Here is a 24,004-nt window from a genome sequence, read left to right as displayed (position 1 = left end):
TGGAATATCCCTTGGGTCAGCTGGGGTCAGCTGTCCTGTCTGTGTTTCCTCCCAAATTCCTGTGCACGTCCATCCTTGTCATTGGTGGAATGCAGTGAGAAGCAGAAAAGGCCCTGATGCTCAGTAATAATGCAAACATCCCCGTATTATCCATAATTTTCAACCAAAATGCAGAACATATCCCCACACTAACTACTATGAAGAAAATTAGCCTAGTCAAAACCAACACACCAGTATATCATAAATATTTGACATTTGAAGTTTAGGTGCTGTGGTTTATGTTACTATTCAGAAAAAAAATCATTAAGGTCAGAAAGAAAAGCAAATTTTTGTTACTGTGATGAAGTCAACTTTCTGAGCCTATAAAATGCACATCAGTGCACTGAATTTTCAGTTTTTGATGCCAGTTCTAAATTATCTCTGTTACTTGCAGTGAAAGCTGTACCATTGTATAGCCTGGAAACTGGTACTGTACCCAGTTCAAAACAGTCCTTCAAAAATACGTGTATTTGTATTTCCAGACAAATCATGGATTGCTACGGGAAGTATGCAGCTGTCACATTGACCATTTTGTCTGTATTTCTACATCTTCTTCCTGCTTTCCCAGATGGAGAGTTTCTCATGCAGGGTAAGCTTCTTTCAGCATTCAGAAATAGGACAATTCTTTGTAGAGAATATTAATTCAGTTTTCACATACTGTATAAATATGGTCATAAATCTTATCATTCAGTTGCATTTATTGACCATGAGAGTATCAAGATAATTTCACCATTATTATGCTTCCTTTTTCCTCTCTAAACTTGATTTCTTCAGGTCAAGGATGTCTCAGATGACCACATCCTCATGTTGACATAGATGATCTTAATCCTTGAAACACAATGAAATAGAAACATTTGGTTTCTTGTGCTCCTGAGATCTAAATGGCAATGTATCATCAGGAACAGCAGAACCATAGCTTGTCCTCATAATATGCAAATATTTTTCCTCTTTGGAGCCCAGAATATGGGATGTTGGTGGTGTAGCATTCTATGAAAGATGCATATTAGAAAGATTTTAGGGTTTTTTTTGGAAGTTGCAGGGTTTTTTTAGCTAGCCTCAAAGTGAATATAGAAAAATGTGATCTACAAAAGTCTCAGAATCACTGGACATTTTAAAAACTCTTGACAACAGAATCTTGCTTAAAAACAAAGTCTAAGAAGCACTACAAATCCTGCTGGTGCTGTTTAGCTATCTATATCTAATAGGAAGATTTCTAGGGACAGCTAGTGCTGTAGACATACAAACAAACCTCCACAACTGTCAACAAAATTGAAAAGAAAACCAGAAAAGATACAATAATACTTGTTCTTTACCTAGAAGGCCATAGATTGTGTATGTTGCAGAGCTGAAGAACCCTAAAGAGGAGATTTTTGGTATCTGCTTCTCTGTTCTGCAGACATCAAGCAATAGAATGTGGTCAGTACTTCCTCTTACTGTCTGCACTTTCCCTTTCTTTTTGAAAATGAAGATACAGCTGGAGACCAAGTCAAAGTCTCTTCCTTATATTTTTATGGCAGGTTGTCCAGAGTGCAAGCTAGGGGAGAACAGATTCTTTTCCAAGCCAGGAGCACCCATCTACCAGTGCACTGGTTGCTGTTTCTCCCGTGCCTATCCCACTCCAATGAGGTCCAAGAAGACCATGCTTGTTCCAAAGAACATTACATCAGAAGCAACATGCTGCGTAGCAAAGGCTTTTACCAAGGTGAGGGTGTGAATGAGACCTGCTGAAGCTTTTTTTAGGATGCAATATTAAGCTGAAGCAGTGAATAGAGAAGAATATGGTTTTGTTGGAGGACACTGGAGAACTGTTTGAGGGAGGCATCCTTGGCATTTATATCCTTTGCGTCTTGATTCTTTCTTTTTTTTCAAAAGATACAATTAAAGCAACAACCAGTAATGAACTTGATTTTCAGTTGGGATGTGGAAACTGGTGCAGTACCACTGACTTCAGCAAAACTGCTTGGTCTCATGGCACCAGCAGTTCTGGTAGTGGACTTGCCCCCTAATTTTCAATTTTTCTGGCTGTGCACCCTCCCCTTAAATGCTGTGCGATGTGTATTTGATTTTAATAAGTCAATTGTCTTGTTTCTTTCCTGCATAGGCAGGAGTTCTCTGGAAAGGTGCCTGGTCAATACTATCAATTACATATATGGGAATGAGAGACCAAAATCATCTATGCTCATTAGATTAATTGAGATTGTTTTTTAATTTTAATAGTATAACCAAGAGGGAATTGTAAATGTGTGCAACTAATGTGAGCCTTTAACAATCTCATCTTTTAAAGAGACATTCTCCTAAATCTGATTATTTTGGGAGTCATACTGCTCCAAGTGAAGAAACCTTAAGTTTAATGTAATAAATGGTGAGCTTGTTGAAAGGGGCTAAGGTGTCTCTCCTGTGGTGACCTGAATCAGGTTCATTAAGTGTGTCAAAAAGAGGCTCATCCAAATTACCCATCCACAAACTTGGTGCATTTGAGATACCTTAGGATACTGAAGTCATATGTGTATTGCCGGCAGACAGAGGACCTATGGAAGTGCTTCTAAAGTGACAGCTGGAGTTTTGGTGAGATCCCCTCTAACCTCTCAAGTGGCAATTGACAGCTCAGTGTGTGCAGCTGAAGAGAGCACTGGGTCTCCACTGGCTGTGGTGTGAGCCACACACCTGCCTTAAGTATAGACAGCTGAACCCATCCTAGCTCTTCATCTGAGGAGAACATAGGTCTTGTTCTAGATCAACAACATTATATTTGCCCTGAAGAAGCAACTAGAATTTGGTTATGATTAAAGATTGTGTTTATGGTCTTCATTTTTATAATCCCCATGGGACGTATTTTAAGGACACTTCCTGATTTTTCATGGATGGGTTACCTGACGGTTTTTGAAAATTAGCCAGTTTAAGAAGTATCCAAATTAAGGACACCAAATTATGGCACTACACATGTCACTATTGAAAGCCATCTTTTTATAGCTCCAAAAACACTGATGCAGTTTCATAAGTTGGTGTTGAGGTCATTCTAGTATATGTACCCCAAAGAGCCTGTGTAACTTGTGGTTAGGAAAAGGGCTTTGGGCATCTTTTACTTGAGAATGCTGTTTTTACTGTATAGCTAATCCTAATTATTTGTTGTATGTGTGTGTTTTCTTTTTTTTAAGATTACCCTTAAGGACAATGTGAAGATAGAGAACCATACAGATTGTCACTGCAGTACCTGCTACTATCATAAATCCTAAAGCCTGTCCCTTTGTTAATGATCAAGGACAACGGTGAATGGAATGTTTGTTTTTCAGCTTTGTTTTACACCACTGTAAAATCTTATGTTTTCTGGTCAAGACACTGGTTAGACTTTGGATAGGTTAGATGGCTATTTTATTTCCTTTTTGCTTTTTCTTGCATTTAACTTTAATTATTTCCTTTAGAGATAAACTACAGCACTTGCATGACAACCAAATGCTTGATCTATTTTAAAAATAAACTGTTACTTAAATCATCAATGTTTATTGAGGAAAATGGTAATTTAGTAGCTTAACACACACACATAGAAGGAAAAAACTCCAGTGGTTGTTTCAGAATCTGCCAAAGATACTGATCTTGTTGCTTCATTATTCTTATCATACTGGAAAATTTCAACATTCTGTGAAGCTTTTCTCCTAGTGTTTTATCTAAGTGTCATTTGCTTCAACATTACTTTTGGTCAGAGGGGAGGTACTTCAGTGGGGTGGTCTTTAAGGTTAGTTTAATATCATCTGCAGTATAGGTTTTCAAGATGAGAAGTCTAATTTCTCATTCTGGGTCATGGCTCAAGACACTACAGAAACACATGTCAAGCAGCTGCTATAGATGACTCACAATTCCAAGCTGTTGTATAATTGTATTAAATGTGATTGATGTGGCAACTTTTACAGGAGTGGCTACTTTTACAGGACAGCCAGGTCCTGCCTGGGATTTCTGGGTAACAAGAGAGGAGTGATTTGAAACTGCAGTGTGATTACCTCTGGGGATGGGAATGGTATTGCATTTTCTTCTAACTTTTACAGGACTGAAAGAGAGAGCAGGGAAACACAGTCACAGAAGCTTGCTTTCAGGAGTGATGTGCCTTTTTAGTGTTGCCAGCCTTTTTGGATGATCTCTTACTCAAGTGAGTTCCTCCAGCAGTATCAAGTTCTTGCTTGTTTATCTTGTGCTGACCACAATGGTGGGTTGGCCACATGCTAAACTTTTGTTTGCATCTTCCGAACCAAATTCCGTATTTTGCATTGTAAAACCATAGAAATATCAATTAGAGTGAAACCCATGCTTTAAAAAAGACATGAGATGCTGTAGTCCTGTGTCCTGCTAGGATGAGTGGCACAGAACTCAACTCATGGATCCCTCTCAGGTGACCTCAGGCACCTCGAAAAGTGTGTATTGTGAGGGTATGTGGAATGGGGGAGCATCAGCCTCCTTTAAGTTATATGCCTCTAACTTTTCAACTTAGAAGTAGTAACACAAAGAAAGGTACAAAGAAAGTGATAGAATAAATACACAAATACACAAACTTAACGGCAGGTGGTGAAAAAAACAGAAAGACAGACCAGAGTCCTTCAGCCACTGGTTGATGGGATGGCCCTCGGGCAGGGTGGCAGGCAGGGTTTCCTAAGAGGTGGGAAGGGGCATCCTGCACTCCCCAAGCTGTGGGAACTGGGAACGAGGCTGCCTTTGGTGCAGCAGATGCTTCAGGAGCTGGACAAAACTCATTATGGGACACTAGGAGGTGCTTCTGGGACTGTGCAAAACTTTAGAGGAACGGTCAAAGGTGGAGAAAGGTGGGGGGGACCAGAGTGGACTGGGGAGGAGCAAGTGTGTGAAAACAAAGCAGCGGGGTGTTAAAGAGGCCAGTCGTGTGTGCAAGCTGCCAGTCAATATGCTTGTCTGACTGAGACTCTGCTTGATCACAGCAGTCTGTCCTATGTTGGTATTAAAACCTTTACTTAATTTTTTTTCCTTCTTTTTCTATGTAATCTTGCTTTGTATCCCATGTGTGAGTGCTGCAAGACCTAAGTGCTAGGAATTGGAGAAGGGACCCATAGATCTTGGTGACAGTAACCACAGAGACCGGTATGCCAGAGACCAGTATAAAGTCAGTGGAGATGTTATCAGTGAGATACCTGAAAGGGAGTTGTAGTGAGGTGGGGCTCCACCTCTTTTCCCAAGTAACAAGTGATAGGACATGAAGTAATAACCTCTAGTTGCACCAGGGGAGGTTTAGATTGGATACTAGGGAATATTTCTTCACAGAAAGGGTTGTCCAGCATTGGAACAGGCTGTTTAGGGAGTGGTTGAGTCACCATCCCTGCAGGTATTTAAAATATGTGTAGTTGTGAAATTTAGGGACATGATTTAATAGGGGACTTGGCAGTGCTGGGTTAATGGTAGACTCAATGATCTTACAGGTGTTTTCCATCCAAAATGATTTTATGATTCTAAAAGAGGACAGTCATCATCTGGAATGAAATTAATTTCTTCTAGACACACAGGTGGTCCCAACTGGAGAGATGGTATGTAGGTCAAATTGTCAGCAACTGGAGGGATCAGGGTATGTGTTTATGTGGGAGAGGTCTAAATAATAGTACCTGTAAATACCAAAGTGTGTTTATTTTTCTCTCAGTTAATTTAATCTTGTATACACATGTATGTGTAATTGAATAGCAAATTTTAATCTGGACTAGTTGGTGAGCAGGAGAAAGGCTGCATCTGGAAGGACTCAAGGTTTGAGGCCATGCTGTGTAGGGGGACACAGGATTTGCTCATGGGGGGACTGAGAAGCTGTGCTAATATTCAAGGAATCCATGACTATGGAGACTCTTGTGAGACAAGTGTGCATCATACGCATCTGCTCGCTAGCAAACTTTGAACTGTGTTGTCTAGAGAGCAGGAAGACACCCATTTGCTGGGTAAGAGAGCCCAGACATGGGTACAGAGGGCTTTACAGGCTGTGCTGATATTCAAGGGTCTGTGGATGTAACTGCACTTGTGAATCTAGGAAGTGAGGGTGTATATATCTTTTCATAGAGGACTTCAATCCTTATCATTTGGAGAGGAGGAGCAGGACTGGGCTTACTTAGATTTAAGTGAGGGTTGTTGGTGTTTATGTCAGTGGGTCTAAAGACTGGTCTCTTGGATAGTCTGTGTGTGTAGTTGCCTTGGTGCTCTGTGTGTGTGTGTGTGCATGCGTGAGTGTGTGTGCGTGTGCGTGTGCGTGCGTGCGTGCGTGTGTGTGTGTGTGTGTGTGTGTGCGCCTCTCTGGGACAGATGCTCGGCTTCACTGCTGCCCAAACCTGCCCACAGGCTCAGGAACTGTGCCCATCAGACTGGGACGGAGAGTCCCTGCCGGCCCCCAGCTGGGCTGCAGCACTGAGTAAGGAGGTACTGCTGGGTTTTGGAGTCCATGGCATTCAGCAGCCAACCTTTACATCCTTAACATATCCAAATACATTTTCTGTCATTGTAGCTGTTTGAATCAGGTCACAGTGTAATTGTTTTTGTTTGAAAGTAAGTGAAAACTCAGGCCATGGTCAAAAGAGGGGTGATGGTAGAGTGAGCCCACTTACATTCAGGTTAAGAAAAAACAATGCTACATGCCATTAGGAAGCTAATACACTTGATCATAATAGATAATAACTGGAACATGAATGGGAATACATACTGGAAGACAAGTTAGATTTATATTTGTAGGGACAAAATAATAGATTTGCAGTAGAAGAGGAAAACAGAAAAAAGTATGATACAAGTTCTATGCATTAGAAAATGGCTGAAATAGAGGCTCGATTGGCCATCTATATTCAAGAGGGCATAGAAAGAAAATGTCACAAAATCAGAAGAAAAACTAATCTCTTCCTTACACAGATAGCCAATGTGCACCTTCTATATTTTAGGAACAGGGTATTTATGCATGGAGATAAAATGAAATCTTTGTCAGTGTGCTTTATAACTAGGAATAAATCAGTCAGACTGATACTGTGGATTAAAAATGCTGAAGATCAAGCAGGCTGAAGATAAAAATGGTGTGTTTTTACTGTCACAATGACCTATATAAACCTACATCACAACAGTCCTAATAAAAAAATCATTCTGTGAGCAGAGGGACTAGTAAAGCTTGATTTCCTAACTAGCTGTGCCACATCTCACTTAAGATCCATTTTGCCATGTCCTCGGCAAATCCCTGCCCCTCCTCCCTGGTAGTCACATCACATGCCATCCTGAACTGCTGCAGAGCCATTAGCCAGAGGCAGGTCCACTGTTTGTCCATCCAGCAATGCTTTCTTAGGGCTGCTGCCAACTTCTCTTCAGTCAGACCCCAATTTTTATATTTTGCCATTAGCAGGTGTTGATTTTCACAAAACTGGTTAAACCTTCCAAGGGCTGAGGTCATTACCCATCATCAAATAACACTCAAAACTGACCAAAGGGTTAAACAGTTGCTGAGGAATGTCTGTCAGACAGCTCTATGGACAACCAGTCAGTGTGAGTCCCTCACTGCTTTGGGGTGCCAGGCTAAAAAGTCTTTCAATGATTCTTAGGTATTGTGATTTCCAGTCCACAGCTAGTTAGTACAGGAAAAGTGTCTTCCTGGAGAAAGATAAAGCTCTCAAGCTGTAGAGACTTCAGGAAACTGACATTTTATGCCAGATTTTTCATTGTACCAAGCCTGAAAAACTCCAAGTGAGCACTAGTCTTCCTTTTGTCTCTCTCACCCTGCCTAAAAAAGTGTTTTTTAATAGTGGTGAGAGGGAAAGAGATTATCCAAGGGCTTGTGTTGGATAAACACAGGCTATGTTTTTCCCTTTACAGCTGGGTGAAAACTTCTTACTAACTTGGAATTCACCCAAATATATTCATATGTAGCAGGAGTCTCTTGCAGTGGAGGGCAGGGTATTTGGTTTTTTCAAAGATTGCCATGAAAAAAGATTGATTTGAAGAAGATGTCAGGAAACATGTAAACACATTTGGTGGTGGAATAAAACTAACAGTTAATCACTCCATCAGTGTCTGGAGGATTTCCCCATTTAAGGGGTTTCCCTGTTGCTCTGCTTTTTCCCATGTCTCTGGCATAAGCTAACCCAGCATTTGGCTTGCAGTCAGGTGGGAATAAGATGCCATCTCATTATATGTACACACGTAAGCAGTAATCTAACAGTTACTGCCCTGCCAACCCATTCTGGGTGTTGAGATATGACAGAAACCAGTATTCTTTTAGCTGAGGGCAACAAAAAAGTCAGGAAATTTGCTTTGGGAATGGATTTCAGCTCAATGTAATTTCTTGAAAATTTGTTTTTTACTGATTTGATAATTTGTTTTTAAAATCATCTGACTTGCTCCACCATTTGGATAGTCTAAAAGAGTAAGAAATGTCTTTGAAGTCAAAGGAATAATCCTTCTAGCCCAATCACTCGGTTTCTCACTCTGGAAGTGTCAGATGCTGTTTATTGGAGCACAAGAGTCTGGCTACTTCTTGCAGTCATTTTCCTTTGTGCCATTCCCACAGTATCACAGTATCACTCCCACACGTGCCAGTATCCACAGTGGTTTACTGTGGGTTGTCAGAGGTTACTTGTCTGCCTTGTTCTTTTGGTATCTACCCATGCACTTCTTTTGTATTAATTTATCTACTCTGGTTTGAACCTGATGATATTATCTGCCTCCATAACCTCCCGTCACAATAAGTTAGAGAAGTATAAAAAGTACTTACTTTAATACTTACTTATTCTGTTTTAAACTAATTTAAAGAAATATAAAAAGTACTTACTTTAATAGTTATTCTGTTTTAAACTAATTTTCTGCATATTGCCTTCATTATTTTGTCATACTCAACTGTTCCCTTCTCAGTGCTTTTCTCTCTATCACGAAGATCACAGCATTTTTAGGATTTTCCTCATCATCAGCTGCTTGATCATTTTGGTTGGTTTTCTCTGTATTTGCTGTAACTCCACTGCGTCCTTCCTGAGATGCAGAGAGCAGTCCATGACCTGTACACAAGTGTTTATAACCACCCACGTGTGATCATACCAAAGTTATATGTAGCAGCAAAATTATGCCCTCTGTCTTTTTCTCAGTACCCTTTTTCATGAGACAATTTTGGCTTTTATTGATGACCAGAGACTTGTCAATGATGCTTCTTAAGATCTTTTTTTCTGACATGCTGCTTTCAGTTCTGTATTCAGCATCATGTAGGTGTGGTTTGGCTATTTTTGCCAAATGCATTAACTTACATTTATGTACTCTGAAGCTTATCTGATACCTCTTGGCCCATTTCATTCTGTCTGCTCTTTTTTCTGGAGTTCTTCACCATCAGCATAAGAGTTGACTGTCTGAAAAAGAGTTTAATACAGCCTGTGAATTTGGAAATTTCACTGTGGATTTCCTTTACTAGGTTTCTGATGAATATGTTGAGTAAAACTGATTCCAGCATTTTTCCTTGTAAAGTAAAAGGCCTGATTTAGCCTTACCCTTTGTTTCCTATTCTTCAGCTAGCTTTTACTTTGTAAAAGAAACGTTTCCTCCAACAAACTTAAGCTTCCTTAAAACCACTATTTAAGCATTATTTTAGGGTGTTTCAGTTTTCTGTAGTGTTATAATTGTAAAACACCCCAAATCTTAGAGTCTGGTTCAAGCTTCTGAAGCTGCTGCTTGACAGAGATAGAACAATCACCCAGTAACTGCTAAGACTGCCTTCACCTTGCTGCTGAGTTTGGAGTCAGGTCTCCTTATAGCTGAGTCAGTTTTCCTTTCTTCAAAACTTTGTTTGGGTACTTTCATTAGGCTCCGACACAGCAAGGTTTGAACTTCCTAAACCTCTGCATGGAGAAAGCCTGGAGAAGTCGGTCTAGAAATAAAACCACCACTGGAATTAGAGCTCCTATCCCTGTTTCTTCTACTTCCAGAAATGACTATAGTAAGTCACTGCTAGCCTGTATCAATACAATGACTTCTACCACACAGTCACAGCTAAGCAAACCAGCGTTAAAAGAAATAAAACCATCATGCTCTATTTCTCTCTTTGTGTTTTTTTCCCCACTTTCTTCTCCCTCGCTATTCTCTGCCGGTCTTCTACACAGTGATACTTGAGTGCAAAGGTCCATCAGATCTCCTCCTCAGAAGACAGGGATAGAGGATGTTATTACTTGTTCTCACTCCTTAACATGAGTGTATCCTCATTAATTTGCCAAGTAAGGTAAGGCCAGATGAGGTCATGATGGGAGAATGAATTTTTCTTTTCGGCCCCCAGGTTTTTGAGTTAGCTTGATTTGGAATAGCTATGTTTCTACATGTGTTTGTCATTTCATTTATTTTATGGCTTTATACTAAGTGGTTCATAATGTTCCTTTCATGCAAATATGCTCCCAGAGGAGAATGCAACAGCTAAGCAATTCTGAAGTGTCACCAAATAAATTAAAGCACAAAACATTGAGCCATGTATTCTTGAAAAACATAAGGGGTGCAGTTGCCTGAGAGCTCAGGGGAAAGAGCTCCAGCTGCTGAGGCCTCCAAGCACAGGGCTGGAGGCAGGAGTCTGAAACAGTTCTAAGTTAATATTTAAAAGAGATGGGTAATTGCATGGCCATTAGTAACATTTGCAGTCATGAATGCAAAGATAATGGGAAACTAAATCTGGTGTTTCAAGAAGTAAGTTGGCCCTTTAGGCATTAGGAGCAATGTTTTTTTTTTTCATTAGCTTTGGTCAGATCATATACTTGTTTTTTCCTTTCCTTGGGCATGAGGCATTAACCTTGCTGGGGCAATGATACAGGGGTTCATAGTGCAACAATGTTCTTAATGATCCTTTTCAGTTTCTTAGTATTACTGAATATTCTCTGTCTCAAGTAGAAGAGAAAATTTAATCTTGCTCCGGATGTATGGTCCAGCAGTGGGGAGACTTAAAGACAGCAAAGTGTTCAGCATAATAAACATGGAGTCAACATGAACCTATTCACTACAACAATTTGCTTTTCTGCGCTCTTCAGTTTCCCCATCCTTGGGTAGCATCAGTCCATTGGCTTTCTCTTGGTTCCAAGGGGAAAATAAATTTCTGTGAAGTGACTGGGATGAGAAAGGATGTTGACAATATGAATCAGTCCGGTGGTTATGCTCTGGATCTGTCCAGTGGTTGTATCGTGGATCAACACAAGAAGTGATTGAGTTCCTGGCTGTTGATCTGCATAGTAGGGCTAGGGCTGTCCAGGCATAGACTGGTGACTCTGGAACAATGTATCTCATTAGCTCATGTGATTCTAGGTGTCCATGTGGCTGTGAGCGTTGTGTGATGACAAAGGCTTTTTCCCTTTTGAGTTGTTTGATAAGAGAACGGCTAAGGGGCAAAGATAATGCTGAGAATCTTATATGAGGAATGTGTTAGAACATAATGCCTTTGTTGTATACATAATCTCTGTTGAGAAATGATTATGTATTTGAACTGTGCTTTGTAGTTTCTAAAACCCAATTGTTTTGATACTTACAGTTAAAACTCTATCCTTGATGTTTCCAATTTCTTCTGTTTTATATTATACTGTACTATTAGGTGTCAAAAAATGCTAATGTTTTCTTCTGGAAAAAATGGTTTTTCTGCTTTTGTTATTTTAAAACCTCATTCAATAGGCTGGGCAGAAAATATTGTGCATAGTAGATACTAGTTTAAGACCAAAAATCGCTCCACCCACTTCTGTCTTTTCAGGTGACATAAAATAGGCCTTATGGGAAGAGGGTTTGAACACAGTTTGTATCTGATAAGAAGTCCTCTGAGTAGACGCTGTAAAAGACCAGAAGATCTCTCCCTAAGAGCCTCTCCCTGTCCTCAAGCCCTGACTTGAAGAACAGTGCACAGGCTGGAAGAACAAGGTTGTATGTGAAGGACTATTGTAACTCCACTATCTTCTTTCTAGGCCTCCTAAGCTGTACTAGGGAGATGAATACACTTTATCATATATCAAAGACCCAGACACCAACACAAGCCTCTCCAGAAAACCAGCAAGCAAAAACCCTGCAAAACAGTGTGAATCTGGGTTTTCAGGTACCGCTAGCCTGTTGTCAGGACTGCACCCCATGTGCAGCTGGGGATCTTTTCTGAATAATATACAATATACTATATATATTTTTAATGAGCTAATTGAACACTACAGACATGTTCACTGTAATGGGAAGGTGAAGCCTCATTAACTGTACACTTTGTTGCAAAGTGCTCTATATAATAATAGAAGATCACATTTTAACTTATGTATTCTCAGATACCCTCTCTTTTACCTGCTGGTGTCTTATCCCCTGAGCTATGGCAAAACCTTCACCAGAACATATCCTGTTGTCATCATACCCCAAATGGAGTTAAATGGCAGCAGAGCAGAGTCCCGAGCACAACACCAAAAACACTCTGACAAGAACTCCAGGCAGCACAGCCTGAGAAATGCAGCTCACCAAACACCCTAGGGTGAGTGAGACCCAACCACCACCATGAGTTACACACTCCGCAAGTGGCAGGGACACTGGTTTCTCAAGGCAGACTTAAAAAGTTAAAGAGGGAACTAAAAGTCATATCTGGACTTCATAGCAAAAACTACAGACTTGGCAGGAACATTGGTTTTCCAGACTATCACCGCTTTTCCTGATGAGTCTTCAGCTGCTTGTGCTCCACCTTTACACAGCAGAGGCTGTGGCTCTGTCACCTCTCATCTTCCCAACTTTCCTTTGTATCACAGAGGTGCAAACTATCTTTTTCTTTAAAGATTTTAACTGGTGAAACTCAGGAAGTATTCCCCACCTGAAGCTTGCTCTGTTCTTTCAGACCTGAGGAGATACTTTGCTCCAAAGCTCATCACCCTTCTTTCCCAGGTATACCAGCTGGTGTGTTAAAAGTAGTTGTCTCTCTACAAACCTGACCCTACTCGCACTCCCAGACCCTTACAGCTACACCCCCACCAATACTGTTACTGCTGTGGAGTGCTCTTCTTATCTATAAAAAGTGTCAATCTGTCTTTATTCTTAATGAGGCAGTGGATGTGCAGCTCGGCTCAGGTGGGAAGGGACGCCAGGGGGTCTCCAGCCCAGGCTACTCTCACAGCCAGCTCAGCTGTGAGATGTGGTGGATTTAATGATGCTGCCTGGCAATTGAATGTGTCTGAGCTTTAAAGAAGGATACAAAGGCAGAAATACTTTAAAGAGCTTTTTGTGTGTGCAGATGTTGCACAAACAAGGCGTTGTGTCTGTGTAGACCTGAGGTCAAATTGATTCATCTCTCTTTTTCTCTCCCTGTTGGTTTCATATTGGGAAGGAAAAACACAAGTCCGACCCAGTTGTTTCCTGCCAACCTGTATTAATGAGATGCTTAGATATGACTGTTGGATTCTCCTAATTGTAATGCTGCCTTTAGATCTCCTGTCCCACATCCTATATGCATATTCAGTTGTGTCTCAGAGGAAAACTCCTTTCTCCTCAGAAACTGTTTTTTCATCTTTCCAGATTTATTTCCTTGGAACTTTGAAACCATGAATATATTACAGAAGCATTACCAACAATCCAAAGGCTTTGGACTCTTTGTGTTTTAATTTTCTTATGCTACAGTTCCCAGTGTGAGTATTTATGGCCCTTGAATGCCATCTAGTGGTGGAAAAGCAGGACACCTCCCAGTCTGCTGAGAAACTGTCTCCAGACACGGCAAGTTCACACGGAAAATTATTTTTACATTAACAGCTTATCATTCTCATGCCCTATTTGTAGTGAAATCAGAAGCCATAAAAATATATTTTACGTGGCAGGGCACAGTGACAGAAGAACCATCTGGTGTTTCACAGTTCTTTAAAATCTGAGACAGAAATAGACCCTATTTATAATTTGAATTTCTCTGGCTTTAAAACTGAAGCTTTAAACAACTGCAAGGGCTGACTTTTTCATCTTCATCACGATTTTTTTAAGGCAGAATTTTCTCTTGGGATTTGTTGCTCAAGAGAGCTAAAATGTGAGCTCCCATGGAGGGGGACAGCTTTGTTAACACAGTTTCTGCTTTTCCCTGTCCCTACCATTTAACGATGGCAATACAGAATGAAAAAAAGAGGAAATAGTCAGAAAACTGAAGGAAACAATTAAAAACCCACCCTAAAACAACAACAAAACCCCACCAAAGCCTCACTTTCTTATTTCTTCTTATAAGAAAGGGTATATTCTTTTTTATATCTCTGCAAAAAATTGATTTTCTGTCTTTTAAAACTCATGCTATTTGAGGCAAATTTTCTTAATTAAAATATATTTTCTGCCCAGTCACCTTTGCTTTTCAGTGGTAATTATGTCAAGCTAGGATTTCTTGCCCTCTAGCAGGATTCCCAACCTGCACCCTGACCTTTGATCACTTATGCTGCCTGGTGCTAAACCACCGACTTGACAATGAGGGTCAGCCCTGGTCCCAAAGCCACATGGACCTTCCTCACTGATTGCCTTACAAGCATTTGGAGCACAGAGATGATTGGATACTCATGGTTTTCCCAATAGTTCTCTTCTCCCTGGCTACTACCAGAGGGTGCCAGGGAACATCCCAGCTACCTGGACATTCATATTGGTGACCTATTAGCACACCCAGGATATTGTGTTGGTTTATGCCATATAGCACAAATCCCAGACCTGGATCAAGAGAGAACAGCTGGGACTTTTTTGGTATGGCTCCTGTTTTGGAGAAAAAGTCTAGAGAGGGACAGAGAGCTCCTGAGCTGGCCTTAGGAGCAGGAAGCAAAGTGACCTCATCACTGTCTATAACAACCAGAAGGGAAGTTCTAGCCAGGTGGGGGCTGGTCTCTTCTCCCAGGCACTCAGCAATAGGACAAGGGGACATGGGCTTAAGCTCTGCCAGGGGAAATTTAAGTTGGATATCAGAAAAAAAGTATTTCCAAAGAGAGTAATCAGGCATTGGAATGGGCTGCCCAGAGAGGTGGTGGATTCACCATTCCTGGAGATTTTTAAAGGCAGATTGGACATGGCACTGTGTGCCATGATCTAGTAAAGGACTGGAGTTGGACCAAGGGTTGGACTTGATGATCTCGGAGGTCTTTTCCAACCCAATTGATTCTATGATTCTATGATTCTATGACTTGTACCATTAGTTTGCTGAGTGTCTGTACCTTTTGCATACATGTCCTGAGCTTCTTGAACATAGTATTCAAATATCCCCTGAATCCCTGACACTGTTCATAGTTATGTTTAGCAGTAGCATTAGTGACTACTTAGTCCTTAACTGCTGTAGTGAGGCAGAAAATAGTACCTACTCCTGTTTTCATTTAATCCTGAGTGTTTAAGCAACTTGCGTTTGAGACTGCTCTGGAGTGGGAACTACGGGATCAGAAATGCCACTGACTTTCCCAGGTAAATTTTTCAGAGAAGTTATTGCAACAACACTGACATACATTTTGGGATTAACACTCCAAGTCTGTCTGTCACTGAACACTAATCCCAAGGAAAAACGTATTGCTCAGCTCTGTTGGTGTTACTTGGTGTTACTCTTTGCTCTGACTGGCATATTTCTAATGTTTTTTCCATTAAGATCTCACATACACTTCTCTTGATGAGGCAAATCACATCTCTCTTTTATCTGCCACATATCTCAAGGAACAAAGTGCTCTTAGAAATCAAAATTAGTAGCGGTTTTCCAAGTGCTGAAGAACAAGCACAGATCAAGTCTCAAAAATGAAGAACCTAGTGTAAAAATAATTATTATCAGTTTTAGACTGTAAGTTTATTTGCCTGTTAGTTTTACAGCCTTTAGTGGTATTGTACTTTCAAGAGCTCCCCTGCCTTCCTTGGACCCCCCACAGCTTGGAGGAAGGCACACAGTAGAGACAGGCAGAGGCAGGCAGGTATGCTTGTGGTCCAGGGTGCCTGGTCCTTACAGCATCTGCCTCTGCTCCCTGCCTGAGGGTGTCCAGAGGGTTCAGCAACTCCCTTCATTTTTGATGTTGGCCACTAATTCCTGTTGCAGGTGTTATAATCCAGTTATTAAAATTATTAGAAATGTCTCTGTTCAACCTAAGGTACAAATGAGACCATATGCCAAAGTCAATAGTATGGGTTTTATTTAATAGTAAATGTGAGGCAGCGAAAGAGAGATAGAAAGAAATAGGAAAAAGAAGAGGAGGAGGTGGGGAGAAAGGAAGGGTCAGAGAGAGATTAAAATAGAAAATGTATGGCTGTTTGGTCTGGTGAAGGTCCCACAAAACAAAAAATCGATTAATATACATTCAGGAGATGCCAGGGGCCTCCCCTGGGGTGACGAGGGAAGCTTTGCAGTCTTCTGCAAGAGGCTCTGGATTTGTTAACTCACTTGGATCACATGCAGTCCTCTGGTGGTGGAAGGCCTCAGGAATGAGTCAGGGGGGTGTTTTGAAGGTCTTCAATGGTTTATGACCCTTCTCAGCTGCCTCTTACATAAATGTCTTGTGTATACGTGGCCTTCCTAGGGAGCATGGGTAGGGTTACTCCTTTGGTTTGGTGTGAAGAGATTTTGCCATCACATACCCAAAACCCTTCTCTCCTGCCCACTGAGCTCAGCTAGAGCTGATTCTTAACACAGAGACATTCTTCCCTGAACCTTGTTTACCTCTCCTCAGACATGAGAGGATTAGGCAATAGTCCTATCTCAATTTTCCAGTCACAGTCCAAATTCCTGTCAGGAGGCAATGGGAGGGGATTGCTTTGGTGGTTGCAGACAGGGAGTTGCTTCCTTGCAGTTTGACAAGTCTTTCTATGATTTTGACAATGTTTAAGGTATTAATAACATTCAGTCCATCACAGGAGAGTAAAGTGAGCTGATTCAAGGAATGGAGAGGGAATATGACTTCTACACTGTTAATCCTGACACAGGTACCATTGCATGGGTGTTTATGCCTCCCTACAGGGTGCTCTGCATCCACTGCCATGTGTCCTGCTCGTTCTCAGGATGGTGGCAATATCAGCAGGCAGCAGAGATCTCCACTCCCAGCAGAGTTGGCCCCAGTTGGTGCCATACATCGGGGTTTTGTCAGTCCTGCACTATAAGAGGCCGTGGTTCTCATGTCTGAAGAAGCTGACAGGTACATTGTGCAACCACATCAAGATCCATGCTATTCTAGTCCCTCACAGGTGCTTTTCCTGTCTTGCAACAGGGCTTCTGCCTGAAGCTTCTCCTTGGGTTTCTGAGTCTGGATAGTGTTGTGCTGTTTGATATATTCCTCTCTGTTTGCACATAATGTAGTTAAACTCTTGTTTCTAGCAGCACAGAAAAAAGCTTGGATACTGGGTGAAGATAATTTCCTGGCAAAATATCACCATTTTCATCAGAATCTATCCTTACAGTTCTGTCTCACTTTGTTTTCTGTCATGGGGATGCAAATATTCCTGTTGACAGTCTGTGTCTGTCTGCTGGCTCCTCTCTACAGTGGTATATCCCATGTCTGCCAGCAGATGCCATCAGAACTATTCAAACATGAGAAGCTATATAGAATCATAGTCTACCCTGATTTGGAAGAGACCCACAAGGATCATCAAAGTCAACTCCTGGCCCTGCACTGGACAGCTCCAAGAGTCACACCATGTGCCTGAGACCATTCTCCAAATTCTTTTTGAACTCTCTCAGGCTTGGTGCTGGGACCACTTTCCTGGGGAGCCTGGTCAAGTGCCCAAACACCCTTTGGGTAAAGAACCTTTTTCAAATATCCAACCTAAACCTTCCCTCATACTATTTCATGCCACTCCCTCCCTGTGACCATCACTGGTCACAAAGAGAAGAGTTCAGTGCCTGGCCCTCCATTCCCCTTATGAAGAAGTACACATTCATGGTGGGAGGACAGCTCTGCTTCCTTTGCACTTTCTCTGCTCTTCTCCAAACCACAGCCAGAAAGAGGAAGGAGTGGTCAAGGAGGAACTAAAAATATTCCAAAGAACTGGTTAAAGAACCTATAAGTTCGAGGTCAGGCTGAACACATCTGATTAATCAACCACAGAAAGAACTAGTCAAAGCCACCTCTGTGTAATTAGTAACTATCACAGAAAATTAAAGGAGTGTGTGTGTGAGACCTAATGTGCCTGCATTTAGAAAAGTGCCAATAGGGCTTGAATAGTGTCATTCCTAAGAAAGAAAAACCTTCTACAGGCCTAACCAAACTAACTCTGATACCTGACAAGATGTAGGACAAACCTTTAAGCAATCAATCTGTATACACCTCCTCAAGTAAAAAGAAACAGTCAGCATAGATTTGTTGAAAGTAAATTGTCAAAAACCCCTAGATTCATCCTTAGACAGGATAATGGCCTAGGAAGGGAAGTGAGAACTGTGATTTACCTTGCATTTAAATCAGACTTCTGGTAAAGCTATTTGGAGATGTTATTTTAATGTCATGTCTGTATCTAAAGAAAAATTCTTGTTCCTAGTGCACAACTAGCTGGAAAACTGTTTATAAATAATTTTCAAGGACTCACTGTCAAAGAAGGAGAACTTAATAAATGTGGTGCTATGGGACAAGACCTGAGGGCAGCTGTAATCATTATTTTTATTGATGACTTGCATGGTATACTAATTGGGATATTTGCAAATTTTGTGGATGACATTAAGTGGACAGTGGTTTTATGTACCTTAGAGGAGAAGAATTCACACTGATTTTGATAAATTGGGAAAATTTTCCAAAATCAAGGAAATGAAATTAAACAAAAACACAAGTGAAAGCACAACACTTAGGAAGTCTAATGCAAAGCCCATATTTAAAAGTGATTATCTATTTAAAAGCATTACAGCAGTGGAATACAAGCCTCTTGTCACAACTGCATGGAGTAAAACTGGCATTGCTAACTCAAAAAAACCCCAACAACCAACCCACAGAAAAAAAGCAAGCCAGATGACATCTTGTACTGAACAGGCTGGACAGGAATCTGTAAGAGAAAAGAGTTGTTTACTCAGCTCAGTTCAGCTCTGGAGAGGTGTTTGAGGGCAGACTGTGTCTGCTCAGTGGCACAGGACACTTGAGCTATGAAGGAAAGCTGGGGATGTGGGCTTGCTTAACCCAGGGAAGAGATGATTGGAGCGAATTTAATAGTCTCCTAACAGACAGAAAATTATTCTATAGACATCAGTAGATAGGGTGGTGGGATGGGATAAGAAAAAGAATTAGCTTAGTCTACAGCCTGGAATATTTGGTGAAAAAACAAGGAGGAAATCTTTGTGGGTACAAAGGCAACTGGAACAGGCTGCTTCAGTCATCACTGAGGGGTAGAGTGAGCATAACCCTGCCAGTGGCCAAGGTGCTTGGGGCAGCAGCTATGTGTGGTAGAGGAGATCCTGTCTCATCTGGGAGCTGTACAGCCCCGTCCCACCTGTGTTCCAGGAGCAATTACTGAATGCACTGAATTTCCTTCAATTATACTTCACTTTGGTTTATATCCCATCACATGAACCCAGCCTACCAACTCTGAAGTGAAGAGGTTTTGTTGTTCTTCTGTGGACTGACCTTCTCCATCCTTATGGCAATAAAATGCAGCTGTTCTGAAGACTTGTGTTGTATTGTCTGAGTACATGGCTGGGGTGGATGGATTGCAGATAAAAAACAGGGACTGCAAAGTAATTCTAATCTGGCAGTAGAGAGAAGTGTGAGTCTAGTCAATGCAGGGCTGAGGCTCTGTCTTGGTGGTTTAGGAATGCTTTTGGGAAACAGGAGCTTTAAATGTTAGCAGGCTAAAGAGTCATCACCAGAAACCCCAAGGACCAGGTGGATCTGAACATAAACAACTTCATGGGACAATTAGCTTAATCAGATTACACACCAGAAGGGTCTTTAGATTGATAACCACACCACAGAAGATGACTGCACCATTTTTCACTTAATTTCTTTGCCCAGAGGAATCCAAGGCTGAAATATCTTCAGTGTAGAAGGTGTGTTTGGCAGAGTTGGATGGGAAAACTTGCATGAAAAGTTACTGTTTTGTGACTGCCTGTTACACTTTTAACTAGGAAACTTCCTACTGCTGTACTGGAAAGTGCATTAGCATTCTTGTCTAGAAATCACCTGTAGTACCTCTCCGGCAAGTGCTGCCTCACAATGTTCTACTGCAATGTAAATTAAGGGAAAGTTTTGGTGGCACTTCATGAAGTTATTTGCTCTCCTGTTGCTTCTACAACCACAATTGAAGCTTGGACTTTGATTTTTTTGGGGACTCTGCCAGTTTTGAAAACATATTTTCACTGTGTTTCTACCACTTCCTAATGGAAACTCTTTTCAAGGAATTGTTAAGATCTGAGAAATAAACATCAGTGATTTAACACAGGTTAATTGGGAAGACTGCTGTTTCAAGATGCTTAAAGCATGAGCAGCTGATGAGCATACTGCTGTTTTGTCTTGAAAATCTCCTGAAACAAATTCCTTTGTATAATTTTATTCTAAGGAAGGAATTAAATATCTGAAAATGGACTTCAGGAAACATAGTTGTTAAGTCTGTTATTGCTGTCCTTCAAATTCCCACCAGTTGCAGCTGCCACTGCACTCTGTGGCCATGTAGGACAAAGAGAACAATGCATATAGTTCCATTAATGCTATGTTACACACATTATTAAATCACTGAACTGTAAACTGCCTAAGAGAAAATATTTGTCTTCCTAAGGCATCCCTGCATCAGCAAAGGTAACTTAGGGAAGAGGGGTGGGTAACACACCTAGGAGTCACAGCTGTGTCTGCTGAACTTGCCACCCAAAATCAGTCAATGAACTCTGCTAAGAAGATTAGAAGATTGAGGAGCTGGTTCTTCCAGGATGAGATTTTGACTATCACACTGTAACAGAGTTTAAAGATGGAGATGACTTGAAATTCTACATCCAAATTATAAGTTCAGCTGAGAAGGATGTGCATGCCCATATTCATGCATTTAAACTGTAATACTGTAGATGTTCTCAGAGATGTCAGCTAAAATACATGCCAAATCTGCCCCCACTAATAACTAAATTCAGTGGGTATTGTACTGCAAAACAAGAAAAGGCATTTTCTGCTCCATGATCCAGAAAAGAAACTAGAGCTTTTCTCTTCACGTGACTGATAGCCAGAAGGAAAATTAATTACTTTTGAGAAATAGTCAGAGGCCTTGAATGTGGTTGATGTCTACATTCGGAAAGCTCAATGCACTGGGGATTGAGAATGGATTTGCTGTTGGTCTCTGAGGAATGGTGTGGGTGCAGAAGCAAAAAGTGGGACATCTACATTTACAGAGAAACCTAGTCAGTCATGGTTGTCTCAGAATATTTTGAAGCCTGTGCTAACTTAATTGTTGATCACTGGAAGACAAAGCTTATGTCAGGCATGTGGTGGGATAAACTCTTGCTGTTCTGCAAAGAGAGGGAACTTGAAGGTTGTGACCCTTTTCTGCCTTGTATGCTGTGATTTCATTTAACCCTTTTCAGAAAACCTCAGAAAAATGACATAACCAGAATTTTCCTCTGGGTTGCTAGTAAATGGACCTGTGGGTTTTCCCTGTCAGTTCTGGGACTTAGGGATAAACAAACCTAGATATTTTCCATTGCCACATATATACATAAAACAATCTTACCTTCCTTTGGGGCATAGGCAGGAAAAAGATCCTAGGGGTATGTCAACACAATGGAATGAAAGTCATGGTGCACTGGCATCATGCAGCAGTCCTTGCTCTGTACCTGGGTGGAAGGAAAAAGTGAGTGCCTCATGTAATTATAAGGAAATGATACTTTGGAAGAATGGCTGTCCTGATTACCACCTTCTGGGAACTGATTTGGGAGAACTGTCCCAAATTTCTTGGAAGAACAAGGATGTGTCACAGTCTCTCAGCTTTCCCATCAGCATTAGTAGACATGTCCTCTGCCATTGTGATAGCTTAGGCTGGGTTTAAGCAAGTACTGCTGTACTTGGAGCCCCTGGGAGACCTAGAAATTGGATAGAAAGCTATCACATTCGCCCACTGAGTAATAGGATACATCAGAAACTCAGGATGTAAAGGTAATCCCAGACCCATAATAATGCCACCAATTGGTTGAAGAGGAGCGGTCCCACCCCAGTGCGTGGGTTGAAGAGCAGAGGCTTCAAGCTCCCAGCAGCTCCCACTGGTCAAATCATCAGGATTTTGGAAGAAACTCCTGTTCTGAGGTGGGTAAAAGAACAGGTAGACTAGACTAAGGTGGCATGTGGTGTTTTTAAAAGAGATGATGACACGGCATTTGGGGGACAGCATCAAGGCAGGGACACAGACATCCCATCCTGTCCTGGGCATATGGATGTCCTCTGTCTTTCCTCCAACTGGCTCTGCTACACAGTGTATGTAGAGCAAGAAGGGAGAAAGACTCAAATGAGAAGGGCTGGCATTGTTGTACAAATTGGCCCTAACCTGCTACATGGGATTGTTTAGCCTGGAGAAGAGGAGGCTCAGAGGTGACCTCATCACTGTCTAGAACTACCTGAAGGGAAGTTCTAGCCAGGTGGGGGCTGGTCTCTTCTCCCAGGCACTCAGCAACAGGACAGGGGGGCATGGGCTTAAGCTCTGCCAGGGGAAATTTAAGTTGAAGATCAGGAAAAAATTCTTTCCAGAGAGAGTAATCAGGCATTGGAATGGCCTGCCCAGAGAGGTGGTGGATTCACCATCCCTAGAGATTTTTAAACGCAGATTGGACGTGTCGCTGAGTGCCATGATCTGGTAAATGGACTAGAGTTGTACCAAGGGTTGGACCTGATGATCTCAGAGGTCTTTTCCAACCCAATCGATTCCATGATTCTATGCTTGGATTGCCATCCCATTTGCTAGCTGAGCAGGGAGTCACTTGTGCTCTTCTTCCCTGGTCAGTGCCTGCTAGGAATATTTGAGAATGTAACCTGATAATAAGTGGTTATTTTATGTTCAGGGCTTATGTACTTCACTGAAGAACAACTTGTTCATGCATATATGTGAGGCATATGAAAAGCAATTGGCTGTAAAGCCTGGAGCTCAGAGATCTGCATAAGAAATTTAGCTGATAAAAATATTTTCTTTTCCTGGTAAATACATTCTTGTTTTAGTTGTATGCTTCCTGGAATAAGAGTGGCTGAAGAGTACTCTGATAGTTAAATGTAAGCTGTATGGGGGATTTCAAACTTGTAAGTACTTCTTGTGATAGGTACTCAGCTACAGAGGAATAAAAAAGAAATGGGGGATTTCAAACTTGTAAGTACTTCTTGTGATAGGTACTCAGCTACAGAGGAATAAAAAGAAAGCATGTCTTTCTGAACTGCTTATTGATAGTGAGCTTGTTTCTTGTCTCATATTCCTGCTGTGTTGAGGGAAAGCTGATGATCTTTTCCACTTGGGTCTCAGGCTCCTTGTGTGGTCAGATCTGCAGAAAAAAAAAGCATCTTAAGAAAAACTAGTTATCTGTGCATTGAGGCTTTGATACTGACCTTGACCTCTCCATTGTTGGGTGTGTGATAGTACTGTTTTGTTCAAGCACTGCTCCTTGTTTCAATTTTGCTGGGAACTGTGTGAAGTCCAATGACTTTGGCATTGATAGAAACTATTTTTCTTTACTAGGAGTGGAATTTGTTAAATTGCCTAGGTACTAGGTCTACCTCTAGAACAAGTACAGATGGACATGTTTCTGTACAGGGGTTCATGTGCCCTTGGTGTAAAGGGAAGAAGACTACGTGAGTAACTCAGGTGCTTCATTTCTGGTGAAATGAATCTCACCTGAGTGTTTTCTACAGCACCAGTTGCTAAGTGAGGAGAGGAACCTCAAAGTGCTGCCATCATTATACATCTTAATGGTAGAGCAGCTTCCCACCAGTTGAGCCAAGCTCGGTCTGCTAGTTTGGCCTCTGCAGTGACACTGCCTGGGGCCTGAGGCAGAGAGGAGAACACTGAGGAAGAAGATGTGGTTGATGGTGTCTCATGGAGGAGGCTGATGGGTCAGGGGATGCAGAGCACTGAGAAGCTGAGGAGGCAGACCCCAGACAAG

General features: G+C 41.5%; 1 protein-coding gene across 1 annotated transcript; it reads left to right on the top strand.

Annotated features, from left to right (window-relative positions):
* The first annotated feature begins 528 nt into the window (after positions 1-528).
* On the top strand, positions 529-3,278 carry CGA (glycoprotein hormones, alpha polypeptide). Its single transcript, XM_071547845.1, has 3 exons — positions 529-628; positions 1,557-1,741; positions 3,195-3,278. Exons 1-3 carry the CDS (start codon positions 529-531, stop codon positions 3,270-3,272), a joined length of 363 nt encoding a protein of 120 aa, XP_071403946.1. The 3' UTR covers positions 3,273-3,278.
* The last annotated feature ends 20,726 nt before the right edge of the window (positions 3,279-24,004 follow it).

The sequence above is a fragment of the Pithys albifrons genome, chromosome 2 (assembly GCF_047495875.1).
Source record: "Pithys albifrons albifrons isolate INPA30051 chromosome 2, PitAlb_v1, whole genome shotgun sequence".
Classification (NCBI taxonomy): domain Eukaryota; kingdom Metazoa; phylum Chordata; class Aves; order Passeriformes; family Thamnophilidae; genus Pithys; species Pithys albifrons.
Note: the sequence above shows the minus strand (reverse complement) of the source record. Positions and strands in the feature narration are given on the sequence as shown.